At 41.2% G+C, this 19,363-nt stretch overlaps 1 protein-coding gene and 1 long non-coding RNA gene across 5 annotated transcripts in view; one reads left to right on the plus strand and one right to left on the minus strand.

Moving 5' to 3' along the window:
* Positions 1 to 854: 854 nt before the first annotated feature.
* On the minus strand, positions 855 to 14,930 carry LOC125936257 (uncharacterized). 3 transcript variants are annotated; one of them, XR_007461974.1, is made up of 4 exons: positions 14,484 to 14,929; positions 5,841 to 5,935; positions 5,635 to 5,756; positions 855 to 1,056 (listed from the first exon to the last, which is right to left on the minus strand). It is a non-coding gene; the product is annotated as an uncharacterized LOC125936257 (long non-coding RNA). The 3 variants fall into 3 exon arrangements; XR_007461976.1 differs by lacking the exon at positions 5,635 to 5,756 and having other exon boundaries at positions 5,810 to 5,935; positions 14,484 to 14,930; XR_007461975.1 differs by lacking the exon at positions 5,841 to 5,935 and having other exon boundaries at positions 14,484 to 14,921.
* A 71-nt stretch (positions 14,931 to 15,001) lies between these two features.
* CA3H2orf74 (chromosome A3 C2orf74 homolog) overlaps positions 15,002 to 19,363 on the plus strand; it is a 34,116-nt gene continuing 29,754 nt past the window's right edge. Inside the window, exons 1-5 of one of the 2 annotated variants that reach the window (XR_007461973.1) lie at positions 15,002 to 15,147; positions 15,241 to 15,434; positions 15,665 to 15,778; positions 15,880 to 16,060; positions 16,837 to 16,935. Coding sequence is in view for 1 of the 2 variants with exons in the window: in XM_049650272.1 (XP_049506229.1) it covers positions 15,319 to 15,434; positions 15,665 to 15,778; positions 15,880 to 16,060; positions 16,837 to 17,058 (633 nt within the window). In the remaining variant the exon portion in view is untranslated. Of the gene's footprint in view, positions 15,148 to 15,240; positions 15,435 to 15,664; positions 15,779 to 15,879; positions 16,061 to 16,836; positions 17,308 to 19,363 lie in introns of those variants that run through there. The other variant, XM_049650272.1, reaches the window with a different exon arrangement.

The following is a 19,363-nucleotide window of genomic DNA, read 5'->3' on the forward strand; positions in this document are numbered from 1 at the left end:
CTTTGACAGATACTAATTAGGAGGGAGTAAGAGGGAGTAGGAGGGCTTAGGGGAGTATTGCTAATATTCCTGTAGCCAGAACTTACTATATATAAGTTATGCTTCAACAAAAAGGTTTTAATGTTTAATTGGGGGGGGGGGAGGGGAAGAGAGAGGGAGACAGAATCTGAAGCAGGCTCTTCGCTGTCAGCACAAAGCCTGATGTGGGGCTCAAACCCATAAACTGTGAGATCATGACTTGAGCCAAAGTTGGATGCCCAACCAACTGAACCACCCAGGCACCCCAATAAAAAGTTTTTTAAAAAGGAATACCAAAGTAAGGATATATATCTGTGTTGCTTATATGAATAAAGACTTTCTGTAAGAAAACACAAAAAAACTAATATCAGTGGTCTGAGGAGAGGTAGGGCAGGGCAGGTCGGGAGACGTTTTTGCCATAAAACTTTTTCATATTTAAAAATTTTTGAGCTGTGTGAATATATTATTTTTTTAATTGTTTACCTAGTAGAATCCTATCTCCAAATTGATCTAGCCTGCTTTTTGTCACACAGGTGTCTAGTGTTTGTTTCCCAACCTTTTTCCTCTTTTTTCTGACAATCCTGAAATATGACATATGGAACAATTATTGAAAAACTGACATAATTACTTTAAATAATGTTTATTAAAAGTCCTAAACATTGAAAGCTCAAATATTCTACAAAAGACAGTGTATTCAAATGTCAAACTATTATGCATATGTTAATTATAGGAAATATTCTGTGTCTTACCTGGTCTGACTATGGATACCCTGCAAGTTGTGACTGAATTTACCCCATTTGTTCATAATAAACAAAATCAGCTGCAATAGAGCAATGTTACTTACAACATCTTTTATTCTCTGTGAGAAATGATTCCTTCTCAGATAGGACTTGTCTTGGTCAAAATGCCAATATTTAGTTGTAGACATCTTTGGAGGATGCATGCCCGAGAGCAAATCGGTGTCAGTCTTCTAAAGAGTCCTCTCCCTCTTACTGACAATGATCCAGTGAACTTGAAGGGCCCATAGCAAAAGGGGTACTGAGGAAGAAGTCAGAGTGAAAAGAATAAGTATAGCAGAATTTCTAGTGGGTGGGTTGGCCCCACCCACTAGAAACAGCCACTGTGAATGCGATAAATTATAAAGATAAGGAAATCAGCCCATCTGTAAGCCAAAACCAAAACCAAAACCAAACAAAATCTCTTCTCACATATTTAGTTAAAAATTTAAAAATTATTCTTAGTGTATTACCCTCGTGAACAAACATGATCCATTTACAAATCTTCAATGTCATACTTTCCTTTGTTTATCTGAACAAATACCATGAGTTAGTTCCCTTCTTTTCTTTCTTTCTTTTTTTTTTTTTTTTTTTGAATTTATTTTGAGAGAGAGAGAGAGCATGAGCAGGGGAGGGGCAGAGAGAAAGGGAGAGAGAGAGAATCCCAGGCAGGTTTCACACTCAGTGAGGAGCCTGATGAGGGACTAGATTTGAGGTTATGACCTGAGCCAAAATCAAGAGTCGATCACTTAACCAGCTGAGCCACCCAGGTGCCCCTCCAAAGGCAAATCTTTTTTTTTTTTTTTAATTTTTTTTTTTTTAACGTTTATTTACTTTCGAGACAGAGAGAGACACAGCATGAACGGGGGAGGGGCAGAGAGAGAGGGAGACACAGAATCGGAAGCAAGCTCCAGGCTCTGAGCCATCAGCCCAGAGCCCGATGCGGGCCCGAACTCGCGGACCGCAAGATCGTGACCTGAGCCGAAGTCGGACGCTCAACCGACTGAGCCACCCAGGCGCCCCCAAAGGCAGATCTTAAAGGGGATTTGCATATATTCAGATATAGAAGAAAGCCTGTAATTCTGATATGTTAAGAAGCTGGGTTTGGTAATTACCTTTTATGACCCTATGGGTTGTCTTAAATCAGGTAAGTGGTTGTTCTGTCCCACTTGGCATAGGCTGGTACTGTAGTCTGTATGTTTGTGGCCATCCAAAATTCATGTTGAAATACTAACACCTGTGGTATGCTATTAGGAGGTGGGACCTGTGGGTGATTAGATGAAAAGGTCAGAGCCCTCATGAATAGGATTAGTGTCCTTATAAAAGAAGCCCAGGAGGGCTCTCTCTCCCTGCTTCTATCATATGAGGACATAGCAAAAAGATAGCTGTCTCTAAACCAGGAAGAGGGCCTTCACCAGCCATTAAATCTGCCAGCACCATGATCTTGGACTTCCAGAACTATGAGAAATAAGTGTTTGTTGTTTATAAGCTACGATATTTCTGTTAAAGCATCCCAAACAGACTAAGACAACTAGGATCACTTACTTGGGCTGGAATTTCCAAGATGGCCTTATTCACATGTTCAGTGCCTCGTGGGAGCTGGGCCTCTCTAGCTGCAAGGTAAGGCTTCTTCCCTGGTGCTTCAGGGTTCCAAGAGAGAGGACGAAGAGGCTGACAGGCCTCTAAAGGGCCAGGCCAGAATTGACACAGCATTTCTTCTGTTATATTCTATTGGCCAAAGCAAGTCACCTGCTGACTCAGATTCAAGGGCAAGAGAAATGACTTCCCTCTTGGCGGGAGGAGTGGCGTGCATATACATAATCTACCACAGTAAGAAAAGTGGGGGATGCAAATCTTTGCTTTCAAAATTTAGCTGAGGTTATTTGCATTTTAAGACAAACAAAATGCCATTTAAGAAACAACTAACCTTGGAAATAATAAGGGTAAAGAGATTAGACATCATTATCATTATCAGGGGTAGAGGTGGTGCCTGGGTGGCTTGGTTGAGTGTTCAACTCTTTTTTTTTTTAATGTTTATTTCTTTTTGAGAGAAAGAGAGAGCACATGTGGGAGAGGGACAGAGAGAGAGAGAGAGAGAGAGAGAGAGAGAGAAACAGAGGACCCTAAGGGGGCTCTACGCAGTCAGCACAGAGCCCGATGCAGGGCTCAAACTCGGAACCATGAGATCATGACCTGAACTGAAGTCCCACAGTTAACTGACTGAGCCACCCAGGTGCCCCAAGTGTCTGACTCTTGATTTCAGCTCAAGTCATGATCCCAGGATCATAGGATCAAGCCCTGGTCGGGCTCCGTGCTGAGTTTAGAGTCTGCTTAAGATTCCCTCTCTCTCTACCTCTGCCCCTCTCCCCAACTCACACCCTCTCTCTAAAAAATAATAAATAAAAATAAATTTTTTCTCAAGAAATCATTTTTGGGGAATTTTATACTTGAGAGGATGAGAGTTGCTGACTGACCACGTTAAAGTGGAGGAGAGAAAAGAGAGGGAGGGATATAATTTCTGAAAGAAGGGTTTAGCAATGTATTTCTCTTGAAACACACAAAGAAGGGAGAGAGTATTTATCATCTGAATATTTACTAAGGAAATAGAATTCAAACACTGGCAAAAGTTATTCTTGGTGTATTGGCTTCCCTGCCTCTCCCTCCAGCATGGCAGAAGCAACAGGGAATGGAGGGAGGATAGGAACCCAAACCCTTTCCTGTCCAGACCAAGTGCCCTACCAGCTCTGTGTAAAGGGTTTACTGAAGGCTTGGGGTAACTAGAGGGAATTACAATATGGTGGAGGATCCTCAAATTGGATACTAAATATGATGGTTCCCAAAGGCCAAGGAAAAGGAAAGAAAAGAACCCTTCTACAGGGATGCTAGTCTTGCTTTCTTGTCTTAAAATCTACCTTTTACTTCCTCCTCTCAAAGAAAGCACTCCATCTTTGATCCTTCCCAGTGCACATTTTCACACACACACACACACACACACACACACACACACACACACCAAGATGCCCATGTGTGGGTAAGAAATAAAGCCTTCACAGACAATGAGCCTGTCACTCTCAGCTGCTCAGAGAACCAGCAGGTGTTGTGAAATTACCATCTTCTTTTACCCTATTAAACTAGGTTACATTCTTAATAGCAATAGCAATAACAAAATTGTCGACCACTTTCCGTGTACCAGATGCCTTTCCAACCACATCTATATTAGTGCATTTAAATCTCACAACAATCCTTTGGGTACAGATATTATCTCCATCCTTGATGTGAGGACAGTGAAACACAGAGAGGTTAAGTAACTTCTCCAAGGTCACACAGGTAATCAGTAGAAAAGCAGGGATTCACAGCCTGATAATTCCCAGAACCACACTCGTGAGCCTGAACCATGCAGCCTCTCTTTTGCAGGGCTTCCTCTCCTACCAACTTCTCTGTAAGAAAGCCAGCAGTTGACAAACTCATCCTCTGGTGAGGGTGAGCCTCTGGGCAGGTAAGCACTGTTGTCTCTAGTTGCATATGTGTAAGAAATTAGGAAGGACACTTTTGTTAGCAGTGGCTATTTCTGGATGCTGGAATAAAGGGCAAATTATTTACCTTTTTAAAATATGTATTTTCTTATAATTACTATATATTTCCTCAGTGATTTTTTAGAAGCCCCCCACAGTCTTTCTTACTCTTTTCAGTCCCCTAACCTCCTGGGACTAACAGGAGCACAGACGAGCTTCAAGAACAAGGTATCACTTGAAAGCATTGCTTCAGATACAAAGTGTGTCCACAACACCCTGATTTATTGGACACCACTGTGTAGAACAAACATGTCTCTTCTCCAACTCTCAGTATGGCACCTGGATCTGTATTAATGAAGAACAAGGTTCTTTGTGGGAGGGAGTGCGGTTTTCTCTGGGGTAGCAAGTAATTTAACCAACAGGTAGGAGGGTGGATGTCTCAGGGCCATAATGCATGCCTCCTGTCATGGTTTCCACAGTCCTGGGTACTATAGTAATGCTTCCCACAGACCACTGTATGTGCCAAAGCCCAAGTCCACAGCTGCTTGAGTTGCCTATGAAAGTATCTATGAAAGATGTCTCCAGAACTAAAAAAAAAAAAGAAAAAAAGAAAAAAAGAAATGAAACCTTTAGTCCTTCCATTTATCTTAGCCCGTGTGAGGCTGCACTGGTCCAAAGTAGAGCATGTGCAACTGATTCCTGGAAATAGGGGCCTGTGGACTTTATGGGCCAAGTGGTTGGGCTTTCCAATGGGACAGCCCAAAAGAAGGGTCTCAAGGGTAATTTTCATGAAGGCAGATTTAAGTCACTGGATGAGTGGCTTAGAGTCCAGTCCCTCTTGGGCCAGAGTTGGAGGTGATGTGCTTTCCTGACACTAAGTAGGAGATATGTTCAGGTTGCACAGTACTGGGTCCTGCTATGGATCCCAGGAAGAATGCTATAGCAAGGCATGGGCATTCCTTAGGGGCAGGTGTTAAGGGTAGATTAGGTTGTCCTTTTGGGATAGCTCTTAGTTCTGCCAAGAGTGAAAAAACTAAAACTTAGCCACATTCCTTTGACCTAAGTTCTGGGCCTCAGGAGATGTAAGACTCTTGGGATGGAGGTACATCAGGCTTTTTTTTTCTTTTAGGTTCTAGAGAGGTCTTGGTTTTCTGAACATATTAAGAGCACCTCCAAGAAAAGCACAGCCAACTTTAATACATAAACCCCCATTCATAAGAACCCTAATTCTTAAAGGTACCTTAGTGATCTTTACAATAAATGAAACCCATGGTGAGTCACATATTGAAAGGATCATCTTGTGATGTTGAGAGAGAAAATGGACCCACCTGGACAGATCCACTTGGAGACAGATCACTACTTGCTACAGAGTCTTGTTGGTCCTCCCTCCACATATTCCATCACCAAAGCTATGTTCTGGGTTCTATTATGTGAAGTCAGTCAGGTGTGGCTACAGAAGAAAAGACAGGAAAGGCTCAGGAAAACAATGTTTATTATACTCACAAGTCCTGGAGACTCAGGAGACAGAGCACACCATGCAGGGCCACACGGGAAAGCGCCAGTGTCCGTTAAGAGGCAAAAGGGACAAGAGTGAGGGGAGAGCTGAGGCCACAAACTTTACCAAAGTTTCTGTAGGAAAAACAAGGCAGGGCAGAGTAAACAGCTTAGCATTGGCTAATCTGAACAATTTCTTTTATATATATATATATATTTACTTATATTTATATTTATATTTATATTTATATTTATTTATTTAGAGAGAGAGCACAGACAGGGCAGGGGGGCAGAGAGAGAGAGAGACTGAGAATCCCAAGCAGGCTCCTCGCATGGTCAGCACAGAGCCTGATGCAGGGCTCCAACCCATGAAACCATGAGATCATCACTTAAGCTGAAATCAAGAGTCAGACACTTAACCAACTGAGCCACTCAAGCGCCCCTAATCTGAACAGTTTCTATGGGCTCTAAGCTATAGGGATGGTTTCTTGTTGCTTAGTGCCTGGCCCTGGGATGATCAAGGCGAGGTATGGCTCTGGATTGGTTAGCTTGCAAATGAAAGACATGCTCCCAGCTGAGCCCTTTGCTGTCTCTAAGAATTGGCTAGCCTCAGGATAGGTAGTCTCCCCAGCCAGGAAGGTTTTCAAGGTATCAAAACATCATAGTATACAGGAAATAAAAAATATAAACAACACAGGCTATTGCTGCATAACAAATGATCCCAAATGTAGCAGCTTCATATAAACATTATCTCATAGTTTCTGTGAGTCAGGATTTCAGGAATGGTTTAACTTGGTGATTCTGTCTCTCTGGAGGTTGCAGTCAAGATGTTAGTCTACAGTAATCTGAAGGCTCAGTTGAAGGAAGATCAGTTTCTAAGGCTACTCATAGGAATATTGGCAAGAAGCTTTTTCCCTTGCTAATGATTGGAAGGAAGATTCAGTTCCTCATTACATGGCCCCATCCATAGGCTGCTTCACTGTCCCCACAACATGGCAGCTGGCTTTCCCCAAAGGAGGTGATCCAAGAGAAGAGGCAAAGAGGAAGTCATGATGCATTTTATCACCTACTCTCAGAGCTCACAGGTCCTCGCTTCTGCTACATTTCATTTGCTAGAAGTGATTCACTAAGTCTCATTCACACTCAAGGAGATAGAAGGGGTATCAAAGAAGTAAAACCGTCACAAAGTCCAACACCAACTTGATCTCCACAAAGTAAGCCTAAGGGCATTTTAGCAAAGGTCATACTGTCCTAGTTTGCCCCAGATCCAATGATTCAGTCTTTCGAAGACCATGAATTTTAAACCATGAAACTTCTCCCATTTTTAGATTAGAGATCTAGGATTTGAGGGTGAATCTGTTTTGGGGTCTGTACAAAGTGGAGGCTTCCAATTCCCCCAGAGTGAGGTTTCAGAAAGCTGTGCTTTAAAGACTAGGGGTAGAATGACAGGGTGTAGAGATGGGTTGGAATGTGTAAGATAGGGATGCTATCAACCCCTTGTTTGTAGAGTGGGCTTTCTTCTTATAGCTACCACTGTAGACTGGCTATGCTGCTTATCAAACATTACCAAACATCACTGTAAATAAAGGAAAAACATAGGTGAAGAAAAAGAGGAGGAAGATGGTTTAAAGCGTTTGAGTAAATCAATAGTGGAAAGGTAGAAGATGTGGAATTAAAAATTTTAAATATGTGTGTTCCTTTACTTTAAAGAAAATGTGGAATAAAAAAAATGTGTCTCTCAAATTCCAGTAGTGGGTCATCCTAAAAGATATACAGCATACCTGATTAGTGCTCCTAAAAACTGTTAAGGTCATCAAAAGTCTGAGAAACTCACAGCCAAGAAGAGTCAAAGGAAACAAGACAACTGATTGTAATGAAATATCCTGCATAGAATCCTGGACTAGAAAAAGACATTAGAGGGGCGCCTGGGTGGCGCAGTTGGTTAAGTGTCCGACTTCAGCCAGGTCACGATCTCGCGGTCTGTGAGTTCGAGCCCCGCGTCAGGCTCTGGGCTGATGGCTCGGAGCCTGGAGCCTGTTTCCGATTCTGTGTCTCCCTCTCTCTCTGCCCCTCCCCCGTTCATGCTCTGTCTCTCTCTGTCCCAAAAATAAATAAAAAACGTTGAAAAAAAAAATTAAAAAAAAAAAAGAAAAAGACATTAGATAAAAAGTATGAAAAACTAAGGAAATCTGAATTAACTATGGACTTTAGTTCATAATAATGTATTGATACTGCTTCATTAATAATAACCAATGTACCATACTAAGGTAATGTGTTAATTATCAACTGGGTGTGAGGTATAGGAGAACTCTCTGTACTATCTTCTCAAATTTTCTGCAAATCTAAAAATGTTCTTTAATTTTTTTTAATGTTTTATTTATTTTTGAGAGAGAGAGAAAGAGAGCGCAAGTGGGAGAGGGGCAGAGAGAGAGAGGGAGACACAGAATCTGAAGCAGGCTCCAGGCTCTGAGCTGTCAGCACAGAACCCGACACAGGGCTCACACTCATGGACCATGAGATCATGACCTGAGCTGAAGTTGGACACTTAAGCAACTGAGCCACCCAGGTGCCCCTCTAAAAATGTTCTTTAAAAAGGCTACTGAAACTAGTATGTTTTTGCCCAATACCGACCAGAATTTTATACAGAGAGGAGAACATCTCTCTGAGCATTGGCTTATCAGTGATGCGCCGTGAACATTTTTGCTTTGAGCTTGAAAAGGTAACAGAAAAATTAAAAGTTATTAATCAAATTTAAGTAAGTTCCTACTAAAATTAAATCGCTCAAATGGCAGAGTTGTGATTCTGGGGTTTCTTTTCATTCAAACAGAGTAGTAAAGGCTCTTGTGATCAGAAAGACTTGATATCTGCAAGAGAAACTTTAACTTCTAGGCCTAAGACAATTGCTTAGAATCAGGGGAAAAATGCTTTTATAAGAAATAGTTCTTTTTTTCTGAAAGATGTTTCTTTCTTTTTTTCTTTTCAGAAAGAGAGCCCACATGAGTGAGGGAAAGGGACAGAGGGAGAGAGAGATTTTCAAGCAGGCTCCACGCTCAGCAGGGCTCCATCTCATGACCAAAAGGTCATGACCTGAGCCAAAATCAAGAGTCTGACACTTAACTGACTGCACCACCCAGGCGCCTCAAAACATGTTTCTTAAAATTTAAGTCACATCACCAAGGCATGTTTTGTTCTGACATTTTCGCCTCCCCAAAGGAAACAAACAAAGAAACAAGACTGTTGGGCTCTTCAGATGATTATGATTCCCCTTTTACAAGTTAATAAGACAAATTGTTTTAAAAAATCAAAGCTTTTTTTTTTTTTAATGTTCATCCATTTATTTTGAGAGAGAGTGCAAGCAAGGGGAGGAGCAGAGAGAGAGGAAGAGGGAGAATCCCAAGCAGGCTCTGTGCTGTCTCTGTGCTGACAGCACAGAGCCCAGTGTGGGGTTCACTGTGAGATCATGACCTGAGCCAAAATCAAGAGCTGGGCGCTTAACTGGCTGAGCACACCCACCCCCCAAAATCAAAGTGTTTTTTTAACAGTTTTATAAACCTAAAGCAGAAATTGCTTTTGCCTCAACTAAGATTAATAGAAGACTAAACCCAAGAAATTAGAAATAAGGTATAAAAAAAAAGGGAATAAATAGAAGTTAAAAGTAATAAATCAAAACATAAGATATTTGGAGCCCAAAAACAGTGAAACAAATGGATGAGATATAAAGAGCCAGAAGCCAATAAACTTTTGCAAATAAAAAGTTAATATTTTAATATCAGAGTTTAATCTACATATTTGTGTATAAATGTGACCATTTATGCTATTTATAAAGGCAGTAAGATGTCCAGTAATAAGAAAATAATTGTAACGCTTTTATAAATTGGGGAAATGTGTATGTATTTAAAAAAATCATCTTTTTAAAAAATTTTGTTAGTTTATTTATTTATTTTGAGAGAGAGGGAGCGAGCGCAAGTGGGGAAGGAGCAGAGAGAGAAGGAGAGAGAGAGAATCCCAAGCAGGCTCCGCACTGTTAGCGCAGAGCCCTTTGCAGGGCTGGAACTCATGAACCTGTGAGATTCTGACCTAAGCAGAAATCAAAAGTCAGACACTAACCGACTGAGCCACCCGGGTGCCCCTAAAAAAAATCATCATTTTGAAGATTATCAGAAGACATTGGGGAAATGTTTATAATAAAAATGGTAAGTTTAACAAAGTACATATATAGTGATTCTAATTTTTTTAAGTTATTAAAATACATATGTGTTTCCTCAAAATGTTAAACATAGACTTAACCATATGACTCAGTAATCCTGAGTCATATATATATACTTTCATATATATCCAAAAGAAATGAAAACTTATGTCTCTGTAAAAACATACACATGAATGTTCAGAGCAGCATTATTCACAATAGCTACAGTAGAAACAACCCAAATGTTTATCAACTGATAATGGATAAAACAAAATTTGATATATTTATAAAATACGTTATTTGGCAATGAAAAGGAATGGCGTACTGTTAATGCTGCAGCATGGATGAATCTTGAAAACATTATGCTAAGCTGAAAGAGGCCAGACACAAAAGGCCACATATTGTATGATTCCATTTATTTTGAATATTGAGAATAGGCAAATCAATAGAAATGAAATAGATCAGGGGGCCATGTGCTGGCTCAGTCGGTGGAGCATGAGAGTCTTGATCTCGGGGTTGTGAATTTGAGCCCCATGTTGGGTGTAGAGATTACTTAAAAATAAAATCTTAAAAAGAAAAAAAAGGCAATAGTTAGTGGTTGCCAGAGACTGGGGTCTGACTGCTAATGGGTAAGGGGCTTCGTTTGGGGATGATAAAAATATTCTAAAATTATACTGAACAGGGCTGTACAACCGTCAGTATATGTAATACAAAATGTCAGTATATTTCAATAGTTTTTACTTCTAGATGTTGGAATTACATCAGATTTTATTTTCCTTTTTTTTTGGCATTTTCCAAATTTTCTGCAAAAAACAAATTTATTTATTTATTAATGTTTATTTATTTTTGAGAGACAGAGACAGCGTGAGCAGGCAAGAAGCAGAGGGAGAGGGAGACACAGAATATGAAGCAGGCTCCAGGCTCTGAGCTGTCAGCACAGAGCCTGATGTAGGGCTCAAACTCATGAACTACAAGATCATGAGCTGAGCTGAAGTTGGCCTCTTCACCGACTGAACCACCCAGGTGCCCCAACACAAATGTTATTTAAAACAGTTACTGGGATGCCTGGGTCGCTCAGTCAGTTAAGTGTCTGATTTTGGCTCAGGTCATGAGCTTGCTGTCCGTGGGTTCAAGCCCCGCGTTGGGCTCTGTGCTGACAGCTCAGAGCCTGGAGCCTGCCTCGGACTCTGTGTCTCCGTCTCTCTCTACACCTCCCCTGCCGCACTCTGTCTTTGTCTGTCAAAAATAAATAAACATTGAAAAAAATTTTTTTAACAAATCGTTGTTCAATCAGTGTTAATCCAGGTGTAATCTCTGGGTAGGTATTTGTCCTTAAATTGCCACTGGTCTGCAACACAATACAGAAATTGAAAGTAAATACCTAGAAACTTTTAATAACTATTTTACATTGCTGTAACATCCAAACATATGATCACTCTAATAATTCTGTTTTGCGCAAGTATTGGTTCTCAGTGGATTGGGAGAAAAAAAATTGAAACCTGCTTCTTTGCTACAGATAGAGAAGCTCTGCCCTAGAAAATTCCTAATGTTTTATCAGAAAATGTTTAGATCAAAGGCTATGAGTACAGAGGTTGAGGAAAGCAAGTAAAAACTAAAATAGATTAAAATAAAATATGTAAATAACAATAACAGTACAAATGATTAGAGCAAATTGTGTCTTTTAAAAGAGATAAAAGCAAAAAGCTTACTGGCTGAACAAAATCAATTGAAAAACCACTCGTGTTCCAGTTAGACAGACAGCAGAGGTGGGCTTGGCTTCACCTCCCACAGCAGCATCCCCAGAAAGAGATAGTGCTCTCATCCTTTCCAGCTCAAGCTTCCAAAATAAAACACCAAAGGAAGTCCCCTATTTGCCTCTTGATAATGGTTCCTACTTCTTGTTAAGGGTGCTGGGTTGTCACAGGGGTGGGACCAATGTAATGTGCAAAAGGCTTGGTCTGTACACACCCTGGGGGAAACTTGCTCTTCTGAGGTGAGATGGAATGTCCTCTTACTTCTTCCCTGGGTTGGAATCACAAGGTCAAAAAGTCTCCCGGGGTGGGGGGTACCTGGGTGGCTCAGTGGGTTTTGGCTCAGGTCATGATTTCATGGTTTGTGAGTTCAAGCCCCAAGTTGGGCTCTGTGCTGATGATGTGGAGCCTGCTTGGGATTCTTTCTCTCTCTCTCTCTCTCTGCCCCCCACCCCCGCCCTTGCTTGGCTATTATGAATAATGCTGCTGTGAACATGGGTGTACAAATATATCTGTTCCAGTCCCTGCTTTCCTTCTCTCGTGAATATACCCAGAAGTGAAGTTGCTGGATCATATGGAACTCTATATTTAATTTTCTGAGGAAGTGCCATATTTTTTCCCATGGTGACTGTACTTTTCACATTCCCACCAACAATTCACAAGGGTTCCAACTTCTCCACATTCTTACTAACACTTGTTATTTTTTTTCTTTTCTTTTTTTTAAGTAATAGCTTTACTAATGGGTGTAGTGGTTATTTCATTGCAATTTTGATTTGTTCCTTAATGATTAGTGATGTTGAGCATCTTTTCATGTGCTTATTGTCCATTTGCATATCTTCTTTGGAGAAATGTCTATTCAAGTCCTTTGCCCATTTTTGAATTGGGTTTTTTTGTTATTGTTGAGTTGTAGGAGTTCTTTATTTATTGTGGATATTAATCCATTATCAGATATGTGATTTGTAAATACTTTCTCACCACTGAGTATGATGTTAGCTGTTCCTATATATGGGTTCCTATATATAGGGGTTCCTATATATGGGCTCTATTATGTTGGAGTAGGCTCTATTCCTAAATTGTTTAGTGTTTTTCATCATGAAAAGGATGTTAAATTATGTCAGATGCCTTTCCTGAATCAATTGAGATGATCATGTATTTTTCTCCCCTTCATTCTGTTAATGTGGTATATTACATTGATTTTTCTGTTAAGTCATCCTTGCATTCCAGGAATAAATTCCACTATGTTGTGGCATAATCCTTTCAATATGCTGCTAAATTCAGTTTGCTAGTACTTTGTTGAGGATTTCTGCTTCAGTGTTCCTAAGGGAGATCAGTCTTTAGGTTTCTTTTTTTGTATTGTCTTTGGCTTTGGTATCAGGATAATGCTGGCCTCATGCAATGAGTTAGGAAGTATTCCCTTTTCTTCAATTGTTTGGAAGAGTTTGAAAGAGATTGGTTAGTTCTTCTTTAAATGTTTAATAGAATTCTCCAGTGAAGCCATCTGGTTCAGGGCTTTTCTTTGTTCAAAGGTTTTGATTATTGATTCAGTCTCATTATTATATTTCTATTCAGATTTTCTATATCTTCACAATTCTGTCTGATTGTTTTTCTAGGAATTTTTCCATTTCATCTGGATTATTCAATTTGTCAGCATACAATTTTCATAATACTCTCTTAGAATATTTTTAAATTTCTGTAGAATTGGTAGTAATTTCCCACCATGTGTAATTTTTGAGCACACACCCATGTGCAAGGTGCCCTGGGTTAGGTTCTGGAATCCATCTTCGAGTATCATGACATCAGAAACTTCTAGTCCAGTGTACTTAAAAATGTGATTTATGGACAAAGTTGGATAACCTTACACTTTTCAGAATTATGTTAACTATATATATAAATTTAACATCGATTTCCAAGTTACATTCAATGAAGGAAAATGCTTATGATAGTCTTACTAGCCCTTACTTTTTGCTAAAGGTCTCTGGTCTCAGACTATATCTGGTACAAAGTCTTGGAGGCAGGACCAACTAGCATCAGTCCCCTCTGGTCCAGCACTGCTCATGGCACCACACACACTCAAGCCCAGTATAGGAATGGGGCCCCTTTTTACTTTCTATTCCGTGTGGTATCCACACAGTAGATGACACAAGGCACACTAGTCTTAAGGATACAGTTTGATGGGTTTTTACATAAGTCTAAATGTGTGTAACTAACAGTAGATCAAAAATAGTCCCATCTCCCAGGAAAATCCTTTGTGTGTACATGAGACATGGGAAGATTTGGGCTCTTAAAGTTTCAGTCTGGCAGCAGTATAGAGGAAGGAGAGTGATATGGGCTCTGAGTCTTTATCTGGGAGCCTTGCTGCAGGAAGCATCTGTGAATTCTGACTCTGTCAGGAGTGGCCTAGATGTCCCCATGTTCTAGAAATCAGGGTTGGCCTGAACCCTCCAACAAGCTCTACTTGTACTTACACGCACACCACATACATACATACCACACCTGCCGCACAGACCCATCCATTCAACATTTGTAGGCTTTGCAGATTCTGATTTGGTGGAGTATCCAGTGATAAAAAAGCCGTAGTCCTTGCCCTTCTGAAGGAGAGCCAGTGTTACTACCGCCCAGAGACCCCCAAGGGCTCATTTTCTGACTCTTTTAGATGTGGTTGGCAGTACCTGCCATATTCCTTTGTACCTTCCTTTGCTTCTCAGAAAACCCTAGCTCTGCTCCGTTGTGGGCATCACTCACTCACCTGAAGTGAGGTTGGGGGCAGGATCATCATGACTCTGATCATCTTGCTCTGCTCCTGCTTCCTCAGCCATAGCTACTAGAGGTGCCAGTTTGCTTATTTGTCCAGAAAGTAGGTCCAGGGATGTGAGATTAGAAAGATATAGGCTATTTAGCCTGGAAAGCACCCATTAGGAGGTAAGTAGATTACTCTAGAGAGGGATTTTATAAGAAGGAAGTGGACTGATTATTCATTGTCTGTGAAAGAAGCATAAGAGAAACAGGCTCGGGTTAAGAAAGGAAAGCTGGTGTTCAGAGAGCAGAAAGAAAATCCTTGTGCAAAGAGTAGTCAGGGTGGTGCCACATGGCCTCCACCCCAGCCCTCTGAGAGGAGAGGACAGATAGCAGCCCAGAGGAGAGTTTCGTAGTTCTCCTGACTCCGGTGATGGGCAGGGTTGGGCTGGCACTCTGGTCCTGCTAACTGAACGGTTCCATGATTCTATGATGTCATTGAAGAGAAAAGAATGGGGAGCTGGGCTTGGCTCCAGCTGCTCCAATTCCTCTCCTCTGGATTCTTGATAGTTTTTGGGGTGAGGGGAGGTGAGCTGAGCCAATCCCACGTGTCCCAGCTCAGTCTCCCCTCCAACCACCTGAGCCCCCACCATATTTATGGAGAGAAATTAGCCAGTGTGAGTCAACTTCATTGAAACAAGCAGAGCATCTTTTATGAAGTGGATCAAAAGGACAACAATGAAAATAGCCTTGTGTTCTTCTGTTTCTAGAAAACGTAAAGAACAAGAGAACTACATTCAAACTAAGCTGGAAAAGAATATTTGCATGATCTGTGACTGTGAGAGTAGATGAGTCTTCTGGCTAATCCTCTGGCCTTTGAAATCACCGCAATCACTTTCTTCATCCTCCTTCTAATTTGCTTCATTTGCATCCTCCTTTTATTGGTGGTTTTTTTATATAAATGGTATAAATCCATGCTGATTAATTGGGATCAGATTTCAAGTCATGCTAGCAAATGTATCTAGAAATAATCTAAGTCAATTTATGATAGAGCCAGTAACGCCATAGCTACCTACTTTGTCCATTTAGGAATTTTAGGAAATCTTATTTCCTGTTTAAAAGTGATATTCTATGCCAAGCATTCAATTCGAGCCATTCTCCTTTTTCTGAATTTTTTTGCTTATTCATTTTCAGTTTCCAAAGCAAGAAAGATGTACAGACAGAAAAACGCCCTTGTGCAGATGGTAATGGAGGTGAAGGTTGTTTAGCTGCTAATGTGGAGGCGAACATTTCAAGAGACCAAGAAAAGTAAGTCTGTATCGTAGAATGTTGTAGAAAGTCATTTTGGGGTATAGCAATGGTGGCTAACACGCCTGAATTTCTAAAAATCCTGCTGATCGATTATCTAGGACTCTCCTGACACAAATCATAGACTTGAACGCACCCATGAGGCCTGGCATTCTTGTCCAGAGACGGAGTAAAGAAGCGTTGATCACACCCTTAGAAGAGAAAGAAAACATGGAAGAAGAGGGGGAGGACATAGTAAGAGAGAAGCAAGAACCTAAGAATGCTGAAGGAAATGGTCAAGAGGTGACGGACTTTTCTACTCTCAAGGGGCTGTTTAGAATTTGTTTAATTGAAAAGGTGGTAAATGACTTGGCTGGGTCCAATGACATGGCTTTGCCTGCAACTTAAGTTTTTACCTGAAAGGAGCATCGTGTCTGCAGTCATCCAAACCATCTTCTTAGCTCATCAGTCTGTGTTATTAAACCAGTCATACGCGCCAAATCTAGACACTTTCCCATTCTTTACTCTTACATTTGTGTTGTTCCTAATAGTTCCCCTTCATTGTGCTTTCCCCAGAATCCTAAGATCTCAGAGCTGGAGGAGTCCTTGGAGATCATCTAGGGATCCAGCCCTTTCATGTTACAAATGAGAAAATGAGATGAATTGCTCAAGGTCATTCTTTCCCCATAGCCAAGCTCAGGACCAGGCCTCACGCCCCCGTTTTGGTTCCAGGCTCCTTATACAACAGCATACAATCACCCCTGCACCTTCTCGAGCTCCCTGTCGGGGCTCCCTGATAGGGACAGTTCACATCTTCCCTTACACAAGGCCTAAGCCCAGAGGCAGAATGACAGTGCAGGGGGCTCCTTTGTAACCATAGAAATATGAAAATGAGATCATGATGGATTACCGCTGCTTTCCTGTATCGCTTAGAAACACTTCTTCTGTTTCTCACGAACAATGCTTCTATATTTAATTTAAAATATAAATTAAATTAAAAATATAAACTTAGGTGTTTTAAAGAAGGGCTTGTTGCTTTTATAAATTAAGCATTTGACTGTTGCCCCATTCTCTTGCAGGATGATGATTTGCAAAAACCACCCATACCTGTCACCAGAAGTCAATCAGCTGTTGAAAACCACAGAAGACCTTTAAAAGGAGTGACATTTTCTAGGGAGGTAATTGTTGTGGACCTTGGGAAGGAATACCCGAAACCTCAAAGCTACCCTTTAGAACATAAAGAGAGAAAATTAGCTCAGAAAAGTGTGGGTAAACGAAATGTAAACTTAGATGAACAATGAAATGACTGGGGGTACAAGATCATGATGAAATGGCAAAGTATGGGGAATTAAGCAAATACAGATAGTATTTTACCTTTGTGCAGAAACAAGTGGGCTACATGCAAAATTTTTAAGTAAAATACCCAGAGCTTGAATATAGTTTTTTTTTTTAACTCGAATCTGAGTTCAAGAAATGTATTAAGTGTCCTTAAAACACTATCTACTCAAACACTGTTCTAACATGTGAATAAAGTTATTTGTGTTTGTGCAGATGTCTGTTAGGCAAGTCATATTTAAGGGGAACGTTGGGGATAGCATGTTTTTGATGCTGTCATCACAGGCATTCATGACCAAATGACATTACTGTTATCATCATGGAAACTTCCAATAACAAGGACTAGGATCTCCTACCACATAATCCCTGTTGAACTCAGTCCTCAAACCCTTATTGTACTGACAACTGCTTTGGGTTTTTTGTGTTTTTTTTAACGTTTATTTATTTATTTATTTATTTTTTTAATTTTTTTTTTTCCCAACGTTTTTTATTTTTGGGACAGAGAGAGACAGAGCATGAACGGGGGAGGGGCAGAGAGAGAGGGAGACACAGAATCGGAAACAGGCTCCAGGCTCCGAGCCATCAGCCCAGAGCCTGACGCGGGGCTCGAACTCACAGACCGTGAGATCGTGACCTGGCTGAAGTCGGACGCTTAACCGACTGTGCCACCCAGGCGCCCCACGTTTATTTATTTTTAAGAGAGAGAGTTAGAGCATGAGTGGGGGAGGAGCAGAGAGAGGGAGACACGGGATCTGAGGCAGGCTCCAGGCTCTGAGCTGTCAGCACAGAGCCTGACGCGGGGCTCGAACTCATGGACCGTGAGATCATGACCTGAGCTGAAGTTGGACAGTTAACCCACTGAACCACCCAGGCTCCCGAACTGACAGCTGCTTTGTAAGATTGCTAGGAAAAAACCCTACCGTCACCAACAAAACATCCTGTTGCTTCAGGCAAGTCCTGAGTTTACACTATTCTTGATTTCAGTAGTTTAAAATCTGCTGTCCATATGTGGAATAAGATAGTATAGGCCATTAAATCATCCAAACTGCTGCAGTAAACATTGTTAAATGTGTAAGAGGCCATGAGAGAGATAAAAAGCAGAAGGGGTGCCTGGGTGGCCTAGTTAGTTAAGCTTCTGACTCTTAATTTCAGCTCAGGTCATGATTTCGAGGTTTGTGGGTTCAAGCACCGCATCAGGCTCAGCACTGACAGTATGGAGCCTGCTTGGGATTCTCCTTTTCTCTGTCTCTCTCTCTGCCCCTCCCCCAATCACTGCTCATGTGCGCTCTCTCTCTCAAACTTAAAAAAAGAAAAAGCAGAAGGGGCGCCTGGGGCGGGGGGGGGGGGGAGGGAGGCTCAGTCAGTTAAGCAGCTGACTTCAATTCAAGTCATGATCTCGCAATTCCTGAGTTCGAGCCCTGCCTTGGGCTCTGAGCTTACAGCTCAGAGCCTGGAGGCTGCTTCAGATTCTGTCTGTCTCTCTCTCTCTCTCTCTCTCTCTCTCTGCCCCTCCCCTACTTGCGCTCTCTCTCTCTCTCTCTCTCTCAAAAATAAACATTTTTTTAAAAAGCAGAAGACAGAAGACATAGCATTTGATTCAGAGTCTAGCACATTGTCATGTGTATGACACATGCTCAATGTTGAGTGATTGAAAGAGTAAGTGATACATTTAGAATGTGACTAATTCTAAATGAAGCGTATTGACACACTTTGATATTGAGAGAAGTCCTTGTAGTCTGGGGTTGTTCCACTATGAGAAGGAACTTAATGAATGGAAGGATTGGATAATACAAGCAGAAGGAAGAGTGTTTTTCAGCTGGGGAAAGGCATAAGCCAAAACAAAGTGAGAATGTGGGTCAAGTTTGGTGGACCCCAGTTACCTGGGGCTGTAGGTTGTCATTGAGAGTTGAGAGAGAACAGTGAAGTGTAGTGAGGAGTCAGAGTAAGGTCACTCTTGGGATTCTAGGCTGGAGGTATAGGGTGGAGAAGGGATAAAAGCAGTATGGACTTCAGGGAAGAGGGGGAGATGGTCTACAAAAGTATTCAGAGCCCATGAGCTCTCTACCAGCACTTAAAAATCTGGGTCTTTCACCTGATGATAATATTAAAATTTTTTTTAAATTGTGGCAAAGTACACATAACATAAAATTTACCATCTTAACTATTTTTAAGTGCATAGTTTAATAGTGTAAAGTACAGGGGCACCTAGGTGGTTCAGTGGGTTAAGTGTCCAACTTCGGCTCAGGTCATGAACTCATGGTTCGCGAGTTC

The sequence above is a fragment of the Panthera uncia genome (assembly GCF_023721935.1).
Source record: "Panthera uncia isolate 11264 chromosome A3 unlocalized genomic scaffold, Puncia_PCG_1.0 HiC_scaffold_11, whole genome shotgun sequence".
Lineage (NCBI taxonomy): Eukaryota > Metazoa > Chordata > Mammalia > Carnivora > Felidae > Panthera > Panthera uncia.